At 45.8% G+C, this 22,407-nt stretch overlaps 1 protein-coding gene across 12 annotated transcripts in view; it reads left to right on the forward strand.

Annotated features, from left to right (window-relative positions):
- CEP170B (centrosomal protein 170B) overlaps positions 1-22,407 on the forward strand; it is a 92,891-nt gene that overhangs the window by 63,114 nt on the left and 7,370 nt on the right. For 4 of the 12 annotated variants that reach the window (XR_014561952.1, XM_083730918.1, XM_083730921.1 and 1 more), the window contains exons 13-19: positions 4,945-5,191; positions 10,135-10,294; positions 12,936-12,959; positions 15,394-15,432; positions 18,166-18,312; positions 19,663-19,751; positions 21,010-21,103. Coding sequence is in view for 10 of the 12 variants with exons in the window: in XM_083730918.1 (XP_083587044.1) it covers positions 4,945-5,191; positions 10,135-10,294; positions 12,936-12,959; positions 15,394-15,432; positions 18,166-18,312; positions 19,663-19,751; positions 21,010-21,103 (800 nt within the window). In the remaining 2 variants the exon portion in view is untranslated. Of the gene's footprint in view, positions 1-4,944; positions 5,192-10,134; positions 10,295-12,935; positions 12,960-15,393; positions 16,013-16,336; positions 17,035-18,165; positions 18,313-19,662; positions 19,752-21,009; positions 21,104-22,407 lie in introns of those variants that run through there. The other 8 variants (XM_083730924.1, XM_083730925.1, XM_083730926.1 and 5 more) reach the window with 5 other exon arrangements.

Here is a 22,407-nt window from a genome sequence, read left to right on the forward strand (position 1 = left end):
AAGCAGGAGCCATCCATGCTCCAGATACCAAGAAATAATCAGTGTGCAGAATGTGCAGTCAAAGTGATGTAGGAACTTTATGGTTCTTGCAGTGGAAACAAAGGCAAACTGCAACCTTGACGGATTCTAAGCAATAATGTACATTGTACAAAACATTGTACAAGTATTAAAAAACTTGCAAGCCCTATTTTTCCTGTATACATGCTATGTATATAGCATAATACAGTGTACAGTTACATATACAAAAAATGATTTATTGATTTCAGGGTCACCTTTCTTTTCAAAAGATTTGGAAATGACAGTTCATTCCTTTGTTTTTAGGGGAAAGTTCATCTAACCTAATCTACAGGAACACGAGGTTGTAAAAAAAGGCTATAACCCTAGTAATCATATGTCTTGTCAGACGTTTGCAAGCTGCAGGAGTCGCCCTTCATTAATTCCCCACCCATCTGCATTGAACATGGGGCAAATAGTCCATCTGATGTAGAGCACAGCTGGGGAATGTCTGGCCCTCCAGGTGTTCTCGGGACACAGCTTCAAACAACCCTGGCCATTGGCCATGCTGGCTGAGGCTGTTAGGAATGGGACTCCCAACAGCATCCTGCAAACTGACCTCCCCCTCTTCCTAGGAGTTAATTCCTATTACTTTTCATTCAGCACAAGCACAAACTGAGATTGCGGGAAGTTCCTTTGACCTGATGCACTCCTAGCGGCTGAGCCCTGGGTGATGCAGTTCCTTTTAATTTATGTGTAGCTGCTGCTTGTGGCTGGATAATGCTTAAGCCGTTCACCACTCCAATGATTTAAACTTTGCAGATGACACTGTGATTTAATGGTGCTGTGTGCATAATAGCAAAGCAGGGATCGCGGTGTGCATTGTTGGTACTGCAGAGCTGAAGTGGTTTAATCGCCATGACTTCCTTCGAGGAACCCTGTGACTCACCGCTTGGCGACACCACCGAGTCGCTTTGCCGAGAGATGATGGCCCATCCTAACCGTGCCTAATCTTGTTCCAAATGAATTGGTTTTTGTCTTCCATTTCCTTTGCCCCAACGACTAACCAGGTTTTAGTGCCCAATTAACCTTGGGAGTTACTACGCATCAGTATACGACTAACACGACTAACCTACTAATTCCACTGGGGTTATGGACCCTGTGCAGGCGTTATGCTTTGTTCTTGTGTCATAGATGGTGCCAGGTGTGGGACACATAAGGGCAGGCCCTGGCGGAAAGGCAGTGCCTGCAAAACCCTTTGGGCAGCACATCCCAAGTACCGACAAATAGCTTGTTTTGGGGCAGTGCAGAAGCGCTTTGCAAGCCCTGTGCTTGTCACTTGGGGAGCTCTGAGCATAGGGCTTGCAAAGTGATCCATGCTTGCAAAGCCCCTTTGGGCCAAGCCTCGTCCTTACCTTTCCCATACCTGATGTCATATAAAATATCAGAGGTGGAGCATGTTGGCTGTGGTTCGGCTGAAACAGCCTTTTGGGCCAAATGGGGAGGGCTGGCGGGCCCAATTTGGCTCATGGGCTGGAGGTTCCCCACTGTTTACACACACACTCAGAGTCTGGGAGAGGAGATTGTGGCCGCTTTGCTCCTCGCTGCTGGTCCCATTGTTGAGCTGAGCTATGTCACGCTTTGCCTTAGCATGCCTTCCAAAATCAGGTTTGTGGATTAGCTCTCTCCAGGCTCTCTCAGGGGTAGAACATCTGCTTTGTACATAGGAGATCCTTGGTTCAATCCCAGCGTCGCCAGGAGAGAACCCTTGTCTCAGTTCTTGGAGACTCAGTTGGTGTAGACAATAATGAGCTAGATTGACTCAAATGGTCTGATTCAGTTTAAGGCAGTTTCATATGTTCCTGTGGGCTCTGCGCAGCAGCCGAATGACCAGGGGTGAGCAAAGCGGTCGCAATCTCCTCTACCAGAGCCTGTGCAAGAGCACTAAGCCAAGGTTTGGCGTGGTGTGTTGTGCAAACCGGACGACAGTGTTCCAGCTTCCCAGTTATGTGTCTTTTTTCTCGTGAGCAAATGGATAAGAGAAAAAAGTCAACGTGGAGAAATGTAAACACCACAAAGCAGCTGATAATCACTTATCAGAATTGGTGCGCTCTGATAAAGCACAATAACTTTGAAGCTGAAAAAAGGATCTTTCCATAGCCCGGTAAAAGAATTTCCAGGGAAACAAAATGAGTGGTTTCTCTCCCCTTGACCAGGAACATCTGTTTTGGGTGTAAAAGGGTGTTGCCTGTAAACTGCAGCCAAATGCGGCATGTAAATGCTGCAGGGCAAACCCAGGGATCTCATGGAAATAATTATGACCATGAACATGATGTGAGCAATCTCCAAATGGGGCTGCCCTTCTGGTTGAAGTTTCCTCTTTCACTTGGCTGAGCTTGTTTACACAGTCAGTAATCCCGAGGCAATTAATACTCATGGAGTTGTTAAATGGTGTGCATGAAGCAAGTCAAAAGTAAGGGAAGATCCCTCTGGAACCACCAGGCCTCTGAATTTGCCACTGTTCTATCTCGAAGCAAATAACCGCATATAGTAACTTAGCATGGCTGTTGCATTGGGTGTCAAGAGATGCAGCGGGAGTTCAGGGGGAAGGCCCCTAGCTCAGTGGTAGAGCACCTGCTTGGCATGCAGAATGTCCCAGGTTCTATCCGCAGCAAGAGTGCTAGGAAAGACCCCCGTCTCCTGAAGCCCTGGAGAGCAGCTTCCAGTCAGAGCTGACAATAATAGATGGGCCAGTGATCTGGCTTGCTGGAAGGCAGCTTATGATACTTGGAAAGAACCTTCTCCAACGTGGTGCCTTCCACATATTTTGGGCTACCCCAGCCAGCATTGTGCAAATTTCAATCAGGAGATCTTTTATGGAACAGACTCATAGAATGGTAGAGTTGGAAGTGAACCCTAGGGTGATCGAGTCCAACCCCCGACAATGCAGGAATCTCGGCTAAAGCATCCATGGCAGATGGCCAGCCAACCACGCTTGGGAGGTTGTGGATTCTCCTTCCTTGGAGGTTTCTAAGCAGAGGTTGGATGGCTGCCTGTCATGGATGCTTTAGTTGAGATTCCTGCATTGCAGGGGTTGGACCAGATGATCCTTGTGGTCCCTTCCAACTCTGCCATTCTATGATTTTATGATGCCTTCAGTGCTGATGGGAGTTGTTGTCCAAAACATCTGAAGGGTTCAGGAAGGCTTTTTTGCAATGTAAGTAAGCAGGCCGTGAGTGGTATGATGGTGATCCAGTTTTAGGGACCCTGGCCTAAATCAGGGGTGGGGAACCTGCCGAGAAGGGAAATAGCCCAGTGGCGTAGAACATCTGCATTGCATGCAGAAGGTCCTAGGTTCAATTTCTGTCCTCTTCAGTTAGAGCTAGAAGAAACTCCTTGCCAGGAACCCTGCCAGTCAGTGAAGACAACTGTGAGATAGATGGACCAAATGTACTCACTTGTACACATCTTCATCTGTTTATTGGGAGGAAAGTGTATTTGGGTGTACCTGAAACAAGCACCTCACCCCTTCTACTCCCCACCCTTCATACCATTTGTGCCCATCACTAAATTTGAGAACCACTGGACTAAGGATGACAACACTGGATCTCTGTAAACAGACCAGGGGTTTCCTGAGTGTGTAAACAAGCCAGCTGTTTCTGCTCTCCATCTTGGAAGTCCTTAACCTGTGTGGAAATGAAGTCACCTGAATTGGTGGTTTGCTGAGGGGGGACACCTGGAAGTCTAACCTGCCTGACGGTTCCTCCTGGGGCCTCCTGTGCATGTGGCAATTCAGGACCACACCCCACGCTGGAAAATCCCTCCAGTGGAAGGCGCTTCCGTACAGGGATTCACGCAAGGCGCCTTCCATTTGTAACATGAGCGTATACATTTTGCCACCATAGAATTGCAGCAACCTTCTCTGTTGTGACTGATTAATTTGTGAAAGTGGAGGACGGGTACAAATGGCCATTTTGCCAAAAAAATTATCACACGTCTGCACCTGATCTGTGGTAAAAAAATTCTCCTTACTATTTGACTGGCTGGTGGAAATAGCCCTCCGCTGTTGCTGCAACCACAGGGTAAGCTCTCTCTCCCTGGTTGTTGTGTGGCTGCCTTTATCTTCCTTGCCTTATTCATGTGCCAGAGAAACAAAACTTTAATGTATGAATAAGAGAGTGATGGGGCTTCACCCTAGACACCTCCCTCAGTATCACCTGCCCGCTCGGCTTCACCCCTCCAAACGTCTGCCAGTCAGGCAGAAATCTGAAGGTGGAGCCAGCTGTCCTCATATAGGTTCCTTGACGGGATCCAAATGGGCATGTGGTATCATATTCTCACTCGTCTCCCTGCTAATGCTCTTAAGGCAGCAGGATCTGGCCAATGGGACCAAGTCTGACAGGTTTGTGGGGGAAGCCTGAGAGGCCTAGGTTAGACCCTCAGGTTGCCCCTATGCTACAAATGAGCTCCTGTCAAGGGAGCCACATATTTTATTATTTATCTGTTTAAGCAACTTTTATGCCGCTTAACTGCAGTACTCCCTTAATCAGTTTGCAAAGGGTGAAAGAAATGAAAACCTGTTAAATCTATAAAATTCCAGTGTCAGTTAGAATGCCAGTCAATTAAAGATCAGGTGCGGAAGTGCGATAACGTTATATGGTGGTTGTTGTTTTTTTTTAAAAAGGTGGCATCTGTATTCGCCCACAGTAAAAAATGCAAACAATTCCATCTTTTTATTCCTCCAAAGTTCTCTGCATTTGGTGGGATGCACAGGAGTTTCCTAGTTCACCTTCCTGCTCCTCCTGCTCCTTGGGCTGTTTTTGCATTCACGTTTTTTTGTTTGTTTCTTAACCTTTTGAAGCCCGTCTCAAAAGTCTTTTTCTTTGCCTTCTCTCCTTCCTATTCTTCTTCCCCACCACCACCGCCCGAAACCAATTCATTTCTTATAAGCTTCAAGGCGGCGGCCGCAGGGCTCAGATTACACTTCCACTTCCGAGGAGGAGTATGGCTCAAACCACAGCTCCCCTAAACACAAACGCTCCCATACTTCAACAGCCACCCAGACGCCCAGGACCCGGGGCTCCGGACTGAATAAGCAGAAGCACAGCAACAGCAGGGAGACGGAAGACGAAGACTACGACGATCACGACCCCTACAACTTCATGGCGCAGACGGCGGAGATTGCCGAAATCGCCAGGTGAGGGAAGGGTTGCGGCAGCATGTTGAGCCGTTGGAACCTAAACCATTTGTGGCACGCTGTGGGTCAGGTGAGAAGAGAAGGTAGGAATGAAGGGGGGGGGAATATTGGTTGTGTAGTGTTATGCAAGGTAGAAAGAGCTGGGCCCAGGGGTTGGCAAACTTTTTCAGCAGGGGGCCGGTCCACTGTCCCTCAGACCTTGTGGGGGGCCTATATTTTGAAAATAAAATAAAATAAAAAATGAACGAATTCCTATGCACACTGCACATATTTTATTTTATTATTACGGTCACAGACCAGTTCCGGCTCACTTACAATATCAGGAAAATCATAAAACACAACAGGAATACATTGAATTGCAATTGAATATAACAGAGACAATTCAGATATTTGTTGTTGTTTAGTTGTTGAGTCGTGTCTGACTCTTCATGACCCCATGGACCAGAGCACACCAAGCACTCCTGTCCTCCATTGCCTCCCGCAGTTTGGTCAAACTCATGTTGGTAGCTTCGAGAACACTGTCCAACCATCTCATCCTCTGTTGTCCCCTTCTCCTTGTGCCCTCCATCTTTCCCAACATCAGAGTCTTTTCCAGGGAGTCTTCTCTTCTCATGAGGTGGCCAAAGTATTGGAGCCTCAGCTTCAGGATCTGTCCTTCCAGTAAGCACTCAGGGCTGATTTCCTTAAGAATGGTTAGGTTTGATCTTCTTACAGTCCATGGGACTCTCAAGAGTCTCCTCCAGCACCACAATTCAAAAGCATCAATTCTTCAGCGATCAGCCTTCTTTATGGTCCAGCTCTCACTTCCATATATCACTACTTGGAAAATTCAGATATAGTGGCAGTTAAAATATATATTAAATCTTGATCACTGCACATATTGTATTTGAAGTGCATAAAAAACAGGAAAAACAATACAAATAACCCAGAGATGCATTTTAAATAAAAGGATACAGCATGAAGGAGACCAGGCAGGCCCCATAATTAACCGAGAGATGCATTTTAAATGGACACAGCCACCCCCCCCCCAAATGACTCTCCTCTCCCTTCTCCACAGCACCGGACAAGCCCCAGTGGTTGCTTACCTGTGTCTTGTGAGTGGCAGGGGCTGGCGGCGGCAGAGGGATGATGAGCGGCATGCGAAAGGGCTCCGAAGAGGGGCTGCTTTAAATGGCCGCTCGAGCTCTCATGCTGCTGCTGCTGGCACCGACAAAGCCCTGTCCCTTCCTCTCAGCTCTAGGCAGAGCAAGGAGAAGCCAGGAGGAGGGAGGGAGGCGCCGGCACCACGGTGTGTGTGTGTGTGTGTGGGAGGGGGAATGGCGCAGCCCAAATGATCAGATCCGCACGGCAATTCCCAGACCATCCGCAGGCCGAATCCAGAAGGCAACTGGGCCGGATCCGGCCCCTGGGCCTTAGTTTGCCAACCCAAGAGCTGGGCTCATCTGCACTATGCTGCTCCAAAAGTTGGGTGCCTCCCCCGTTCTTTGCCAAGCTGTGGCAAAAGCCCATGGGGTCCCAGGCTCTGTGGTCCTTTGGAGAACTGAAACACAGCAGAGACTGTTGTAGCTTTAAGAAACATGGTTTATTCACCTATTTACACTTCAGTCTGCATGGAGGAAGTCCAGATCTTACAGCGTGGTCATTTCAAGAGGGATTTATCTCCCACAGCAGTGCAAACCGCCTCCAGACAGCCTGCCCAAGATGGACACACACACACCCTTGTCCTTCTTGCTTCTTCCCAGCAACCCTTGCTCAAAACTCTCTTTTTCTGTCACCTCACACCCAGTTGCCCTGGCCGACTTACAAAGCTCCAGTCTCTGTTCACAACTAACAATATAAAAGGATTCACAATATAAAATTACTGTTCACAATATAAAAGGATGTCACATAGAGGAGGGAGAAAGGTTGTTTTCTGCTGCTCCAGAGAAGCGGACACGGAGCAATGGATCCAAACTACAAGAAAGAAGATTCCACCTAAACATTAGGAAGAACTTCCTGACAGTAAGAGCTGTTCGACAGTGGAATTTGCTGCCAAGGAGTGTGGTGGAGTCTCCTTCTTTGGAGGTCTTTAAGCAGAGGCTTGACAACCATATGTCAGGAGTGCTCTGATGGTGTTTCCTGCTTGGCAGGGGGTTGGACTCAATGGCCCTTGTGGTCTCTTCCAACTCTTTGATTCTAAAGGCAGGACAGTTCTCTTGCATTGCCAATGGCTCTCAACGGCCCTGTATTGCTTCTTAATGGCCTTAGCTTGGCCAGGTCATTTTGCATATTCTAGCCCAGGAATTCCTCTGTAGTTTGTATTTCGCCCTTCACACCCCAAATCATCAAAATCCTACCATATATTTATGTCTTGGCTTTAGCCCTGCCCCCCCAAATCTATAACAATACATTTAAAGCAGTATCCCCCCACTTCTAACAGTTCTCCCCCCCCCCAAGAATTATGGGAGATGTAGTTTGTTAAGGGTGCTGAGTGTTGTTAGGAGACCCCTGTTCCTCTCACAGAGCCACAATTCCCAGTGTTTCCTGGAGAGGAAGTTGTGGACTCTCCTTCCTTGGGGGCTTTTAAGCAGAGGCTGGATGTCCATCTGTCATGGGCGCTTTAGCTGAGATTCCTGCATTGCAGGGGGTTGGACTTGATGACCCTTGAGGTCCCTTCCAAGTCTACAATTCTAGGATTCTGTGATTGATAACCACTCTCGGAATTCCAGTTACAGATAGGTAGCCGTGTTGGTCTGCCATAGTCAAAACAAAATAAAAAAATTCCTTCCAGTAGCACCTTAAAGACCAACTAAGTTAGTTCTTGGTATGAGCTTTCATGTGCATGCACACTTCTTCAGATACACTGAAACAGATAGAAGGGTCTGGTGACTTCTGTTCCAGTGTATCTGAAGAAGTGTGCATGCACACGAAAGCTCATACCAAGAACTAACTTAGTTGGTCTTTAAGGTGCTACTGGAAGGAATTTTTTTATTTTGTTTTCACTCTCGGAATTGTAGGTCTGGGAGGACAATAGGTTTTGACTCAACCCACCGTGGATATGACAGCAACCATGGTTTTGCCATTCCACTGAACTGGGAAACCATGGTTAATTAGAAGCCTGGTTGCTCATGATGCAAAGGGAGGAATGAAGGGTTTTGTGTGCTTGAGCAAAAAAGGGCCTGTTCTCCAAACTCTTACTGTCCAAACTATTCATTTGGCACCTTAAGAACTAGAAGATTTATTGTAGCGTAAGCATCAATCTAGGCTGACTCAGTGTAAGGCAACTTTCTTTACCAATATGAATGGTTGCTGCAAGGCTTACTGAGATAATGATAATCCCCCTCAACACTATAATAAGGTTAAGTATTATATTATTAGCATTCTCCTTTTAAAAAATCATATGCGTCAAAAAAAGCGTAGGAAAAGTTCAGGTTGCACAGCTGTTAACGGGGAAGCCTTGTGGGAAGGTTGCGTCACACAATCTTGCTGTTGTAGTTGCTGAATAAATCTGGCGGTCGGCTCATTCTGGTGCGGTACATTGTCTTCTTGATAATGGCACAGCTGGGTGTTTAAGGGATGGCAGCTCTTCAGGAACTTAAGCATTACACAGCTCTCTGTGTTCTATAAATACTTTCTGCTTAAGAAGCCAGCTCTCACAGATTGCAGAAGCTAAGGCTGCATGCTTGCCTGTGATCCGTCTGGCGTCAGGGGCAGAAAGTGCTCTGCCGGATTTTGCAAGAAGGCTGCCCCGTAATTGCAGTCTTTGCCTCCCGCCTCTGCTGCAGCTTCTGAATCAACAGGGAGGCACAGTCTAGAATAGCAAGTGAGGGTTCAAAGGGAAATTAGTCCCCCTTGTTTACACTGGGCTTAATCACGTAATTGAGGCATCAGAAGAAACTGCTTCGGCCCCAGACAAACCTAGCCACTCAATTAGTCATGCAGTTCTGAATATTACTCCATTTTAGCTCACTTGTGCCTTTTTGTTTCCAAGGAAACAGCTGAAAGGTACCGTATTTCTATAACTTTGCATGTTTCTGTGGAATCTTATTCACTGGATAGAAAACAGGACTGCAGACTTCAATCTCTTTAGCTGGTAAATTAATCAACTAAAGTTTTAGCTGATAAATTTTCAGGAGGCCAGTTTTCATCAGTGAAGCTGAACATTCAGAGCACACTTGCCTAGTTTCTGATATTATCTTTATTCTGCTTTGTTGCACCAATCAGGAATTTTAAAAAGAAAATGTTAACAGTTGACATTTCCATGTAATGATAAGTGATAGTTTTGATCAAATTGTGACTTAACTCAATAGCTTCATTTAGTATCGCAGAAAGGTGTTGGGAAATTCCAATTTATTTACATGTCATTGATTAATCAATCATTTGGTTAGAAACAAACGATGATCAATTAACTCCCCCCCCAAAGACAACAGAAGAGATAATGCAAGAAACAGATTTTAATGTATTGTCCCGAGGTAGCAAAATAGATGTTCTGAGTTTCATAATTTAATAAGTGTAACTGCAAAACTAATTTGGGTTGTGCATTTTTCAAGGGCAAGGATCTTTCCCTTTGTGTGTGAGAGAGAGTGAGTGAGAGAGAGAGAATTATAGTTTCAGTTTTTTCTTGAGTACAGTGGTACCTCGGGTTAAGTACTTCATTCATTCTGGAGGTCCATTCTTAACCTGAAACTGTTCTTAACCTGAAGCACCACTTTAGCTAATGGGGCTTCCCGCTGCTGCCGTGCCACCGGAGCACGATTTCTGTTCTCATCCTGAAGCAAAGTTCTTAACCTGAAGCACTATTTCTGGGTTAGCGGAGTCTGTAACCTGAAGCGTATGTAACCTGAAGCGTATGTAACCCGAGGTACCACTGTATATCCCCTGTCTAGATAAGATGTAGACAAGAGCATGATGGCTTTGTAGCCGAACGTTCCTCAGTCCTTAAGTTCTCCATGCTGTTCCTCCAGATTGAGCCAGACCTTGGTGAAGGACGTAGCGATCCTTGCTCGAGAGATTCATGACGTTGCTGGAGATGGAGATTCCCAGAGCTCATCGGGAACAGGGCCAAGCACCTCCCACAGTTCTGTGCCTAACACCCCTGCCTCTACCATATCAGCAAGGGAAGAGGTAAGACCTATGCGGTACTGAATGCAACCAAAATACAGAGGTTAGAGGAAGCTTCATTAGGTCAGAGCAGCGTTTCCCAAACATGGGTCTCCAGCTGGTTTTGGACTACAATTCCCATCATCCCTGACCACTGGTCCTGCTAGCTAGGGATGATGGGAGTTGTAGTCCAACAACAGCTGGAGACCCAAGTTTGGGAAAAGCTGAGCCAGAGGCTCCCAGTCAACCCCACCCCTGTTTCAGAAATTCTGTACCTGCTAAGGCACATCTACCTTCCCCTTGATTTCCTCTCCTTCTTGGGAGCAGGGGAAGAAAAACACACACCACACTCTCAAGCCCTCTCAATTTAGTAAAATTAACTGTAGAGCACCCCACCTATGCCCTTTTTGCTAGATCTTTCTTTTGCAGCAAAATGAGGTCAAAAGCTGTTGGGACACAAAACCAGTTCTCCCCAAAACGTTTAGTTACAGAGACTCCTGCCGTATTTCCGCAACTCTCTCAGCAGCTTCCAATAATGGGGACCAGGAATAGGGACTGTGATGGGATGCCAGGCATGGGGTGGTGATAACGGCAGCCCCGTGCCCAGTTCTTCCTCTTCTCCAAGTGATACTTGGTTCCTGAAATGTGTGACCTGTCTTCATCACACCCTGTGTTTCTTCTCCCACTCCTTGTGGCTGGTTCTGGTTGCTGTTAGATTGGGCTAGGAACATGCACAATGCCGTGATGTTACGCCTTGTTCCTCCCAATGTTTTGCAATCAGTTTCCCCTTTACAAAGAATTCTGATGCTCGGTATTGGAAATCTGCTGTATTCAAGGTCAGCTCTCCCCACAGAAAGTCAAGCCTTCGTTTTGGGATTTTTGTTAAGTTGTGGGTGAACATATCAGACGACACAGCGATTCTTCAAACAGCTCTTGTTTATTCACAGGCCAGAACAGAACTGAACTGAAGGGTTCAGTCAGCCTGCTTATATAGAGCTCCAGTACAATGTAACTGTAACAATTTTCTAAAACTATCCAATCACTGAACGTCACTTTCGATCCCTTATTTGCATAACTATCTACAGTATCCCCCTGCTGGCCCAGGGTGAGAACTTCAGTACATACAATTTTTATATGACATGGTGCACTCCCCACATACACCCCCCCTTTCTCACTAAGATTCAGTAACCGGGTAGCTTTTCTACATTACATCCAAGTTTTATACTCCACGATCATTCATTTTGCATTCACATTCATATGTAAAGCTGCAACATGTATCTTTTCAGTTAAGGAGGGAGTAAGAGCTACTTCTTTCTGGTTGGACTCTCTGTCATAGTGCCATTATCTTGCATGGCGCTTTACAGAGTTCGAGCGAATCGGTCCCTTCCTCCTGGAGTTTATAACCAGAAATTCAACACAGGAGGAAGTGAGAGAGGAGACAGGGAGGGAAGGGGTAACAGACTCCTGTTCTTGAAAACAAAAGTACTAAAACTCTTGGAGCATGTAACTGTGGTTAATAGGGACTGGGGCGAGATCAAGGCATTACATCAATGTTTCATCACCTTCAATGGCTTCTAGCCAATTCAGAGTACAGGGATTAATGTCTAAAGCCCTAAATGGCTTGAGGTCAGGATACCAGAAGGATCGCCTCCCCTGAACACACCTGCCCGGACTATAAGAGCCTCACTGGAGACCCTTTTTCCAGGTTCCCCACCTAGTGAAGTGAGCTGGATGGATACTAGGGATAGGGCCTTCTCAGTGGTGGTGCCCTGTTCCTGGAATGCTCTCCCCAGAGAGGTTGGCCTGGAGTTTGCATTGGGAATTTTCAGTGATAGCAGGGAGACCATTTCATGTTTTTAGTTCTTGCAACTACTTTGTTTCCCCCCTGGTCGGTTGTTAGTGTTGTTGCATTGACCTTCTGCTGCTTTGTTCGCTGGTTTTTGCTCATTTTATGTAGGTGCTGCTTTTATATTGATTGTTTTTGTGATTGTATTTAAATTCAATGAAATGCAATTTCTGGACTGCCCAGAGGACATGGTTAACCGGGAGGTATTAAACGTGATTGCTTTGCAACTGAAATCTCTTTCGCTTGCACAGCCCTGCATCTCTCTAATTTGAAACCTCCGTCTGGTGGTTGCCCCCTGCAGTTCCTGAGCAGGAGGAGCCTGTTCTGCCAAGGCAGTTTTGAGAAGAGCAATTCCTCTTTTAGCAAAAATAGCTATTCAAGGGTACTGCCAACAAATCCAATTCAGCACCTCTGAAAGCAAAGACAGGAAAAGTTAAGCTAAATAATAATACAGCTGGCACAGTGTAGTGGTTAGAGGGTTGGGCTAGGACCCAGGAGATGAGAGTTCGAATCTCCACTCAGCCATGAAGCCTGCTCAATGACCTTAGGGTAGAAATATAATCATATGTGTGCACATTGTGTCTTGGCCTCCTCACACTGGACTTAGAACCCCTACTGTAAACCATCGGAAAAGCCTTAGTTCTGTTGTTATGTTCTTCTGCTGGTTGTATATTATGATTTACCAAGGCAGAGCCCGGGGCACTCAGTTGGGAGGGCGATATTTTCCCAACAGAGAATGGGTAACATTGGGTTATTAAATTACTTGCAGATCTTGTCGTTTGAAGCTGCCAAATAACCATTCTCCCTCTTATCTCTCAGTTCCATATGGACTTTTTATTGCCTGTAAGTAAAATATTAATAGAAATAGATTAGTATAGTATAGAGAAGTCTTCATGTGTTTGTGTTTGTGTGGTGTTTTGTAGACCTGCTGTACTTCCCCACCTTTAAAATCTGGTTGAAATAGCAGTGATTTGCAGGTGGAACGGAAACCCTGTAGCTCCCACTCTCATACAAGCAAGCTTGGCTTAGATGCATGTGGTGGTCTGTAAACTATGGGACTTGATCTTGTGTATATAAATAAGGATGCCTGCTGGAAAGGCTGGAGAACTAAGGTGTTAAAGTTCAGAGGAAAACGCCATTAAAATATGATAACCCCAACCTGAACGTTTTGTTTGTTTGAGCTATAGGTGCAATCCTAATCCCAACTAATGGAGATGGTGCAGCAATTGGGTCTGGATTGAACCCAATGCCGTCCTGTGATGGTGGGTGGGGCCAGCTCAGCCACTCTCCACCCCCATGTTGGGGCTTTTGGCTGGCAGCCCCTAGCAACAGGGAACCTGCCAACAGCACTGGCCCCCCTTCCTGCACATTTGGTGGGCACAGTGGGGAATTTTATGCCAGCGGAGTGCCTCTGTGCAATCCAGCCTCCCCAACCTGGAACAAAGTGGGTTTGGATTCCACCCTGGCACCTGAAAGGGGGACACCCCCCGCCCAGAATAAAGGCTGCCTCCTTCCCATCACCAACCCGGAGACAAGAGGTCATGGTTGATGCTGTCAGTCTACTTGGATTTGATATCCCGCTTTATCACTACCCTAAGGAGTCTCAAAGCGGCCAACAACCTCCTTTCCCTTCCTCCCCCACAACAAAGACTCTGTGAGGTGAGTGGGGCTGAGAGACTTCTGAGAAGTGTGATTAGCCCAAGGTCACCCAGCAGCTGCATGTGGAGGAGTGGGGAAGCGAACCCGGTTCACCAGATTACGAGTCCATCGCTCTTAACCACTACACCACACTGGCTCTTGGGGAGTTGGGGAGATTTGTTCCTCCCTCCCTTAACGCTAGTTGCTGTCCAGCAGCCTGCAGGCTTGACCCCCCACCCCAAGTCCAAAGATCACCCTACAGTGTCCTTAAAAGATGCTCAGTGTAAGATTTTAGCAGCACTTCAAGGGCTTTTCTCTGTTGCTTTGGGACATCTGCTAGTGCCTCTCTCTGTGCTCCGGTCCAGTTTTGGTGTCTAAACGCAGCTCTTGAAAAGCAACCAAGAGTCCCTGCTCTCTTAAAGCCATATCTTGCACAATTTTCTATTTTCCACAATTTTTCAGAAGGATACCTTAATCTGCATACATTCATGTTGGTTATTTTTTTTCCTGGAGAATAATAATAATAATAATAATAATAATAATAATAATAATAATAATAAATTTTATTTATATCCCGCCCTCCCCAGCCGAAACCGGGCTCAGGGCGGCTAACAACACTGAAGTAGTGCAACATTATAAAAACATTATAAAAATTAATTAAAATCAAAATTGATGGCAACCATAAACTAAAGTTTTGTAAAGATTGCCAAAGGAGGGAGTCAGGCTGCGCCTTGACCAAAGGCCTGGCGGAACAGCTCTGTCTTGAAGGCCCTGCGGAAAGATGTCAAGTCCTGCAGGGCCCTTGTCTCTTGTGACAGAGCATTCCACCAGGTTGGAGCCGCAGCCGAAAAAGCCCTGGCTCTAGTTGAGGCCAGCCTAACCTCTCTGTGGCCTGGGACCTTCAAGATGTTTTTATTTGAAGACCGTAAGTTCCTCTGTGGGGCATACCAGGAGAGGCGGTCCCGTAGGTACGAGGGTCCTAGGCCGTATAGGGCTTTGAAGGTTAAAACCAGCACCTTAAACCTGATCCTGTACTCCACCGGGAGCCAGTGCAGCTGGTATAGCACCGGATGAATGTGATCTCGCAGCGAAGACCCCATAAGGAGTCTCACCGCGGCATTCTGCACCCGCTGGAGTTTTTGGGTCAGTCTCAAGGGCAGCCCCACGTAGAGCGAGTTACAATAATCCAGTCTGGAGGTGACCGTCGCATGGATCACAGTGGCTAGGTCAGGGCGAGAGAGGTAAGGAGCCAACTGCTTAGCTTGGCGGAGAATACCTTGATTAGTAAATCATGACTCACCATAGTGTCATTTCCTGCTAAACGATCTTAGGTACCAGGGCTGGGAAGAAGCCACCATCAGTTCAGGAACCTCTGCCAATCAGAGCAGACAATTCTGGACAACATGGATCCTAACTCAATAGGAGGCTGTTTTGCATGCTTGAATGCTATGTTTGAACTTTCTATGATAACATTGCCGCTTCTTTGATTTGCCTTTTGCTTTCTCAGTTACATTATTCTGTACTTTTGCCTTTTGGCTCACCCTCTCTGTATATGTGTCTGCAGATTCTGTTGCTCTTATGATCAACATTGATCTCTCTCTTTCTATCTCTTCTTTTTCTTTTCTTTTTTTAAATGCAGATTGCTCATTCATCTTTGCGGGCAGCAATTCCATCTCAGGTGCATTTTCCATCCCACTTATTTCTACTTTTTAAAGCGCTCTTAAAGTTGCTTTTAAAAAAAAAAAACACACACCCTCATTTAAATTAATATGTTTTAAGCTAGGGATATAGGGTTTTTTAAAATTTTTTTTTAAAAAACTATTATTATTTGGCTAATCTTTATGGCATCACCGTTCTCTGCCTTTGTTTTCCTTCCCTGAATTTTCTACCATTGCATTAATTGCATTTCTTTGATCTGGTTATGTTATATATTTATTAAAGATGAAGTTCAATTAGGAAAAGATGCAATCGGGAGCCGATTATTCCTCCTCGCTCCTGCCCCAAATTTCCCCACCCGTGACCCAAGTATGTTTGACATAACATCTACATGGCATGTATGCACTTAGAGTTCTGTTCACCTGTGCCAGGCCTGTGACATATTTGCCCTTTGATTTTTGGGCTTTTCAGAACGCTGGTTTGTGGAAGTGAACTTGATAGCCCCATTCCCAAAGAAAACGTGCCACCCCCTGCCCCAATTTCTGCTTGTTTGGTGGAAGTTCCGAACTGAAAGCCTGCATGCATATAACTGTATACCCAGGGCTACTTCAAGCCATTTCACTGCATGAAACAAAGGACAATTTCCATATAGAGAAGCTGCCTGGACTGACAGCTGAATTGTACTGAATTGGCCCGAATATAAGCCGTACCTGCAAATAAGCCACACCTTTACAATTCGGCGGCTTGGGGGAGGCTTGGGAGCAGTAGGCGGGCTAGACGCTGTTGTCCCATGCTCCTGGCTTACTTCCTGGGCGGAGTGGAAGAGAGCTGCACCGCTTTGCCGGTGGCATATGGTTGCGAATATAAGCCGCACTTTAACTTTTCACGATTGGAATTTGGAAAACAAAAGTGCGGCTTATATTCAGGCCAATACGGTACTTCAGCGCTGGGGACTAGATAGTGTCCATCGCTGCACCTAAGCTCTACAGGCCAGATTAGGGGAGACTGTGTGGTCACCGAGCTGTGTCTTTCATCCCCATACCACATACACACACACCGGCCCCAGCATCTGCCACTTGACGCAGCTCTACCTAATGGTAGAGCCGGCTGTTTGTATGCGCATAGTTTCCTCCATACGGCTGGCAACCTTGCACAATACGGATCCCAAACTGCTCTGAGGAACCTAGCACTGCACCCACGTAGCCTCTCGTTCAGACCTCCCACCAAACATGCAGAGATTTGGAGGCAGAGCCTGTGCAGGCCTCCTTCCCTCTTCTGCATGTTCCTGCATCACAAAATGGTATAGTTGGGAGGGGCCCCAAAGGCCATCCAGTCCAACCCCCTGCAATGCAGTGAAAGTGGGAAGGGCATTTTTTAAAAAAATGGTAAGGATTGTATGTTACTTGGGTTTATGCACATGGTAACCTAAGCTGATATGCGCTATTAATACGTGACAGCAAGCATGTGCAGACTGGGAGCATGCTTGCCTGACATATGGCTGGCTTCACCCAGTTCAGCTGTGATGTAGGGATGTGCAGATCAGTTTGTTTTGGTTTCTCTCTGGTTTTCGTTTGTCAATTCACTTATCCCCATTTTCACATCAGTTTACATTTAAGAAAAAAAACACCACATGAAAATTTGTAGGCTTTTTGTGTCCCTTTCACCCCATGTACACATTTTTCCTATGCAATTTTGCCTAATATACACTTTTCTTGTTTGCAAGCACCCCCCCCCCCAATTTGATGCTCTCTTGTGCACTGATAGAACCATTTTGTCACCTTGCTTCCCCCAATGTACACTTCTTTAAGAAAGCATTTTTTGCTGGTGGTAGAGCTGCACCGCAAAATTCGGTGAACGGCTGGTTGTCACGTTTTGTGTATTTGCGTGGAAAGGGCGAGTTGGGTAGCTCCATGTTAAATTGCGAACTGAACACATTTTTTTACTTCCATCCCTGGAGAGATGCAAACAAACGTAAGAGCTGCCTGGAAAATGGGTTAACTGAGCAGTGAGCTGAATAGAAAAAGGTGTGCAGAATGCCTTGTGCTGTTTTGATAGTTTCCCTGTGAAATTTTGACTAAACCTAATGGGGGCGTCAGGAAAAGGCCTCAGGATTTTGGAATGGCTAAGGCTGAAAAGACGCATGACACAGGAATGCTGTTGAAAGTGTCGCTGCATCGATAATCTGTTCTTCCCTACTCAACCTGTGATGGGACACCATCACGTTATGAGTTTTTCTTGCGGTTGTAGCTGGTGTTGTCGAACTGGGGCAGGAAAACAGGCTGTGCGATGTCATCAAGTTACATGGAGGGCACCCGTATGCATTAAAGAGGGAAATAACTAGAGGTGGGGCTGCCATTTTCAGGCATGTCCCTGGGATACATGTAACATGTAGTTCGGCCTAGATGAAGCAGGGCGTAGTGTTCACCTGTGTCAGGCATACCCAAAGTCTGTTCTGGGGGCTTAATCCTGCCCGCTGGATGGTTTAATTCGCCCCCGTGGCAGTTTATTTCCAGGGGGTAAAATCCAAAAAATACCCTCTACAAGTTCAATCCTAAGCTCAACAACTTTGGGGTAAAATCATAAAAAAGGTCAACAACTCATGGGGACCTCATGGCCCTTCACTTCATCAAATCTGGCCCTCTTTGAAAAAAGTTTGGACATCACTGATCTATGTGCTTTACCCTACAGTTTTATTCCTCTGTCCCGAACGGCGATATACAATAAATTCTCTCGTCGTTTGTTATGTATTTCAAAGCTGGTGCAGCACATACCAGAAGCAAGCCTGAACTACCAGAAGGTGCCTCCTGGCTCAATGGGATTCCACGATTATGACCAAAATATGAATGACAGCCGAGAAGAGGATCTCACAAGGAAAACAAGGATGATGAGAAACAGGGAAGAGGTAAGTTCTTGTTAAGTGTGCTCACAAGCCACACAGCAGATAGTTTAACACCAGGTTGTCAAAGTTGGCAGTTACAGGGCCTCCCACCTGTCAGTCACCTGACGTCGCACAGAGCACAACTCTAGGCAAGCTGATCAGCTGATCCCCAGGGCATGTAGGGAAGGTGGGTGTGGCTCAGGCAAATGGGAAGGTCTTTCATTCTAATCAGGCCCATGGACCTGGAGGTTTCCAACTGTTGTTGTAGACAGTCATTTGGGAGCAGCACATTAGTATTAAAAATGATAGCTCTTCAAAAATAAATGAATTGTGCCTCATTTATCAGGAGCTTGCTTTAATTCACGATTGGGGTATCTGTGACTTTCTGGATCCTGGACTCTAATAATAATAATAATAATAATAATAATAATAATAATAATAATAATAATTTATTGTTTATACCCTGCCCATCTGGCTGGGTTTCCCCAGCCACTATGGGTGACTTCCAAAAAAAGATTAAAAATACATTAAAACATTAGTCATTAAAAACTTCCCTAAAGAAGTTGTCTTTTAAAAGTAAAATAGTTGTTTATTGCCTTTACATCTGATGGGAGGGTGTTCCACAGGGCAGGCGCCACTACCAAGCAGGCCCTCTTCCTGGTTCCCTGTAACTTCAGTTCTCACAGTGAGAAAACTGCCAGAAGGCCCTCAGAGCTGGACCTCAGGGTCTGGGCTGAATGATGGGAATGGAGATGCTCCTTCAGGTATACCATCAAGCCCAGTCAACATGATCCAGTGGTCAGGGATCAGGGTAGTTGCAATCTAGCATAATTTAGAAGGCCACAGGTTTCCCATTCCTGTTTCAGTTTAGCTGATCAAGCAGTAGCCTTTTTGTGATTATTTTTTAAAATAGTTTTTAAAATCATGGAAGGACTTCAGGAAGCTTCAGCAGATTAAAACCAGCTTGAGTGAAAAAAGTACATTGTCTAGGATCCTATGAAATTCTAAATGTATACACCAAGCTTCCCATGCAACCATTTGTATTCAGCCTATTGGCACTTATCATATCAGGTTATAATCTGCCAGTGAAGTTCTACAACAGCCTTTCTCAAGATGTTGTTGAACTACAACTCCCATCACCCCTAGCTAGCAAGGCCAGATCTCAGATCTGGGGACCCACAGGTTGAGAACCACAGCTCTCTTCCCTGTTGTCAGTAACACAAAACATTGTTTCCTTTGGGAAAACACCATGAATATATCCTCCCAACGCAGGGGTCTAATCCTGTTGTAGAATCACTTCTGATAAACAATCACTTCTGATAAACACCAGCTTCTGCTGAAAGGAATGTTGCTGTTTGTGGTGTTGCGTTTCAGGTAATCTTTGACAACTTGATGCTGAATCCAGTGTCCCAGTTATCCCACACCATCCGGGAACACACCGAGAACCTGGCGGAGAAAATGAAGTGAGTGGATGCCCTCAGTCTAAACTTCACAGTGGTGAAGCTGTGGAGGAACCCTGTTGCACGCTAACCCAGACTCCTGGGTCCGGAGGAGATGACTGATTCAAATAGGGAGGTTTTTTTCCTGCCAAGATCTGCACATTTCCCAAGGCCTGTTGGAGATAATGTACTGTATATTGACAGGGAAATGTGGACAATTCGAGAGCCAGTGTGGTATGGTGGTTAAGAGCGGTGGACTCGTAATCTGGTGAACCGGGTTCGCTTCCCCGCTCCTCCACATGCAGCTGCTGGGTGACCTTGGGCTAGTCACACTTCTCTGAAGTCTCAGCCTCACCTCACTTCACAGAGGGTTTGTTGTGGGGGAGGAAGAGACAGGAGGTTGTTAGCCGCTTTGAGACTCCTTAAGGGGAGTGAAAGGTGGGATATGAAGTCCAGACTCCTCCTCCTCTTCTTCTTCTTCTTCTTTTTGGAAATATTATGTGCACATTCTCCCCATGAGGCCTTCTGAATGTGCACTGTAGCAGGTCGTTATACATGGTAATCCCTCCCTCTCTTTATAATACAGTTTCTGTGGGCTCATTTAGAAGCCTAAATTGGAACTGCTGCCTCCCTCCCAATGCCCCTGACTTCAGAATGCAGGGGAGCTCAGGGAACGGTCTTTGATAGAATTATAGAATTGGAAGGGACCCCAAGAGTCATCTAGTCCACCCCCCTGCAATGCAGGATTCTCAATAGATCACACATGGCGGATGGCCATCCAACCTCTGATAAAAACTTCCAAGGAAGGAGAGCCCACCACCTCCCGAGGGAGACCATTCCACTGGCGAACAGCTCTTAACCACCAGAAAGTTCTTCGTGATGTTTCATTGAAATCTCCTTTCTCATAACTAAGGATGATCTTAATGCATCGACAGGCAGATGTGGGAAGTATAAAACTATAAGCCAGGGGCGGGGGAATCTGTGGTTGTCCAGTTGTTGTTGGACTACAACTCCCATCACCCCCATCATCAGCTTGGGCCTGATGGGAATTTAATTTAATTTAATTTTTAATTTATTAAATGTGTAGACCATCCTTCCCCCAAAGATCTCAGGGCGATTCACAGCATACAAATAAAAAAGGAAGAAGATAAAATACATAATAAAAAAGAGAGAGAGAGAGTGGAGACCACAAGGGCCACAGGTTCTCCACCCTAGTTTATTACTGTATTCCTGAGCGTGTTTCTTTTTTTTTGACAAAATATTGTCTTATGTTGTGTGTCAGAATTCTGTTCCAGAATACTGAGCGGACATGGGAGGAGATGGAGGCCAAGATAAACTCTGAAAATGAAGTGCCAATTCTAAAGACCTCAAACAAGGTGGGGAATGTTTTGTTACGATATGGATGCAATGCAGCTGCAAACTGCTAGCTTGAAAAGTAAACATGATGGGGATGTTGGGACTGCCCGTGGGAATCAGAGGGACAGTCATTTCACAGTGCGAAGCACCGGAAATAGCTCAGAGTGTAATATGAGCTCTTCCGTTTGTTCCAGTGCAGGAAGTGTTAGTCACTAAACTGCTGGAGCTTGAAAAGAGCAGTCATGTTTTTTGTAACGCTGCAAAGACAGAAATAAAGACATGTAAATACGTTTCTGTCTATCTCTTTCCCCTGCCCGGGGGGGCAGGAAAGAGGGGGGGTGTTCTTCTCACGTTTGAGAAGAATCGCCGATCGAGACCTTGCCTGCGCCTGCTGGGGAATGCAGCCAGGGAGGCCAACAGGGAATCATGCCGGGTGCCTGGGAGAGTTGCCAGTTTCTCCTGATAAGGCCTGATTTCCGACATGTTTGTCCTGAACTGTGTGCTTGGTTTTACAAGAAGTCTTTATCGATCTGCAACCCTTAGACTTACATGCACAAATCTACCTTCCTTCTTTTATTTATTTATGGCACAGTTGAGATGAATGCAGGGCACTAGAATGAGTGCAAGGGGGGGGGCATGATAGAGGTGTATAAAATTATGCGAGAATTCAGGGGCAACCAGCAAAACAAAGCTGAATTTTGGAAAGCTCAGGACAGACAGAATAAAGCAATTTCTTAATGGAGCACATCGTTAAACTATGGAAAGTGCTTCCACTAGATGTAGTAATAACCACCAACTTGAGTGACTTCATAAGAGGATTATGCCTCTGATTATCAGTTACTGGAAATCACAATTGGAGAAAGTGCTGTCACTTTCAAGATCTTCCCCTAAGCATCTTTTCAGCCACTGTGAGAATATGATGTTGGACTAGGCAGCCTCTTCTTCTGTTACATTCATTGAAATGTGCATCTGAAGCAGAAATCTCAAAACCTGGCACGTTACAGATTTTGGTTCTTAATTTTGTCTCCTTTTTTCACACTTCTTTTTTTTCTTTGAAAGGGCACTGGTACATGGCTGCTCTTAAATGTCAGCAGCAATATCTGCACATTTGTAAGGTCAAAATATTGAGTTTTACTACTACTAGAGGGCGGGTGGGGTGAAGCTTTCAAAAACCAAACGTGACTTTTAAAACCTTCAAATAGAAAAAAATAGAGGCAAATTTAGAAACTTTGCCCCAGTTTATGTTTTAATATGGGAAGTTGAACAGATCTGGAGCTAAACAGAAATTGCTTTCACTGATAGAATAAACGCGTTCTTACTCCCT

Source organism: Podarcis gaigeae (genome assembly GCF_964106915.1).
Source record: "Podarcis gaigeae genome assembly, chromosome: 1".
Taxonomy (NCBI): Eukaryota; Metazoa; Chordata; class Lepidosauria; order Squamata; family Lacertidae; genus Podarcis; species Podarcis gaigeae.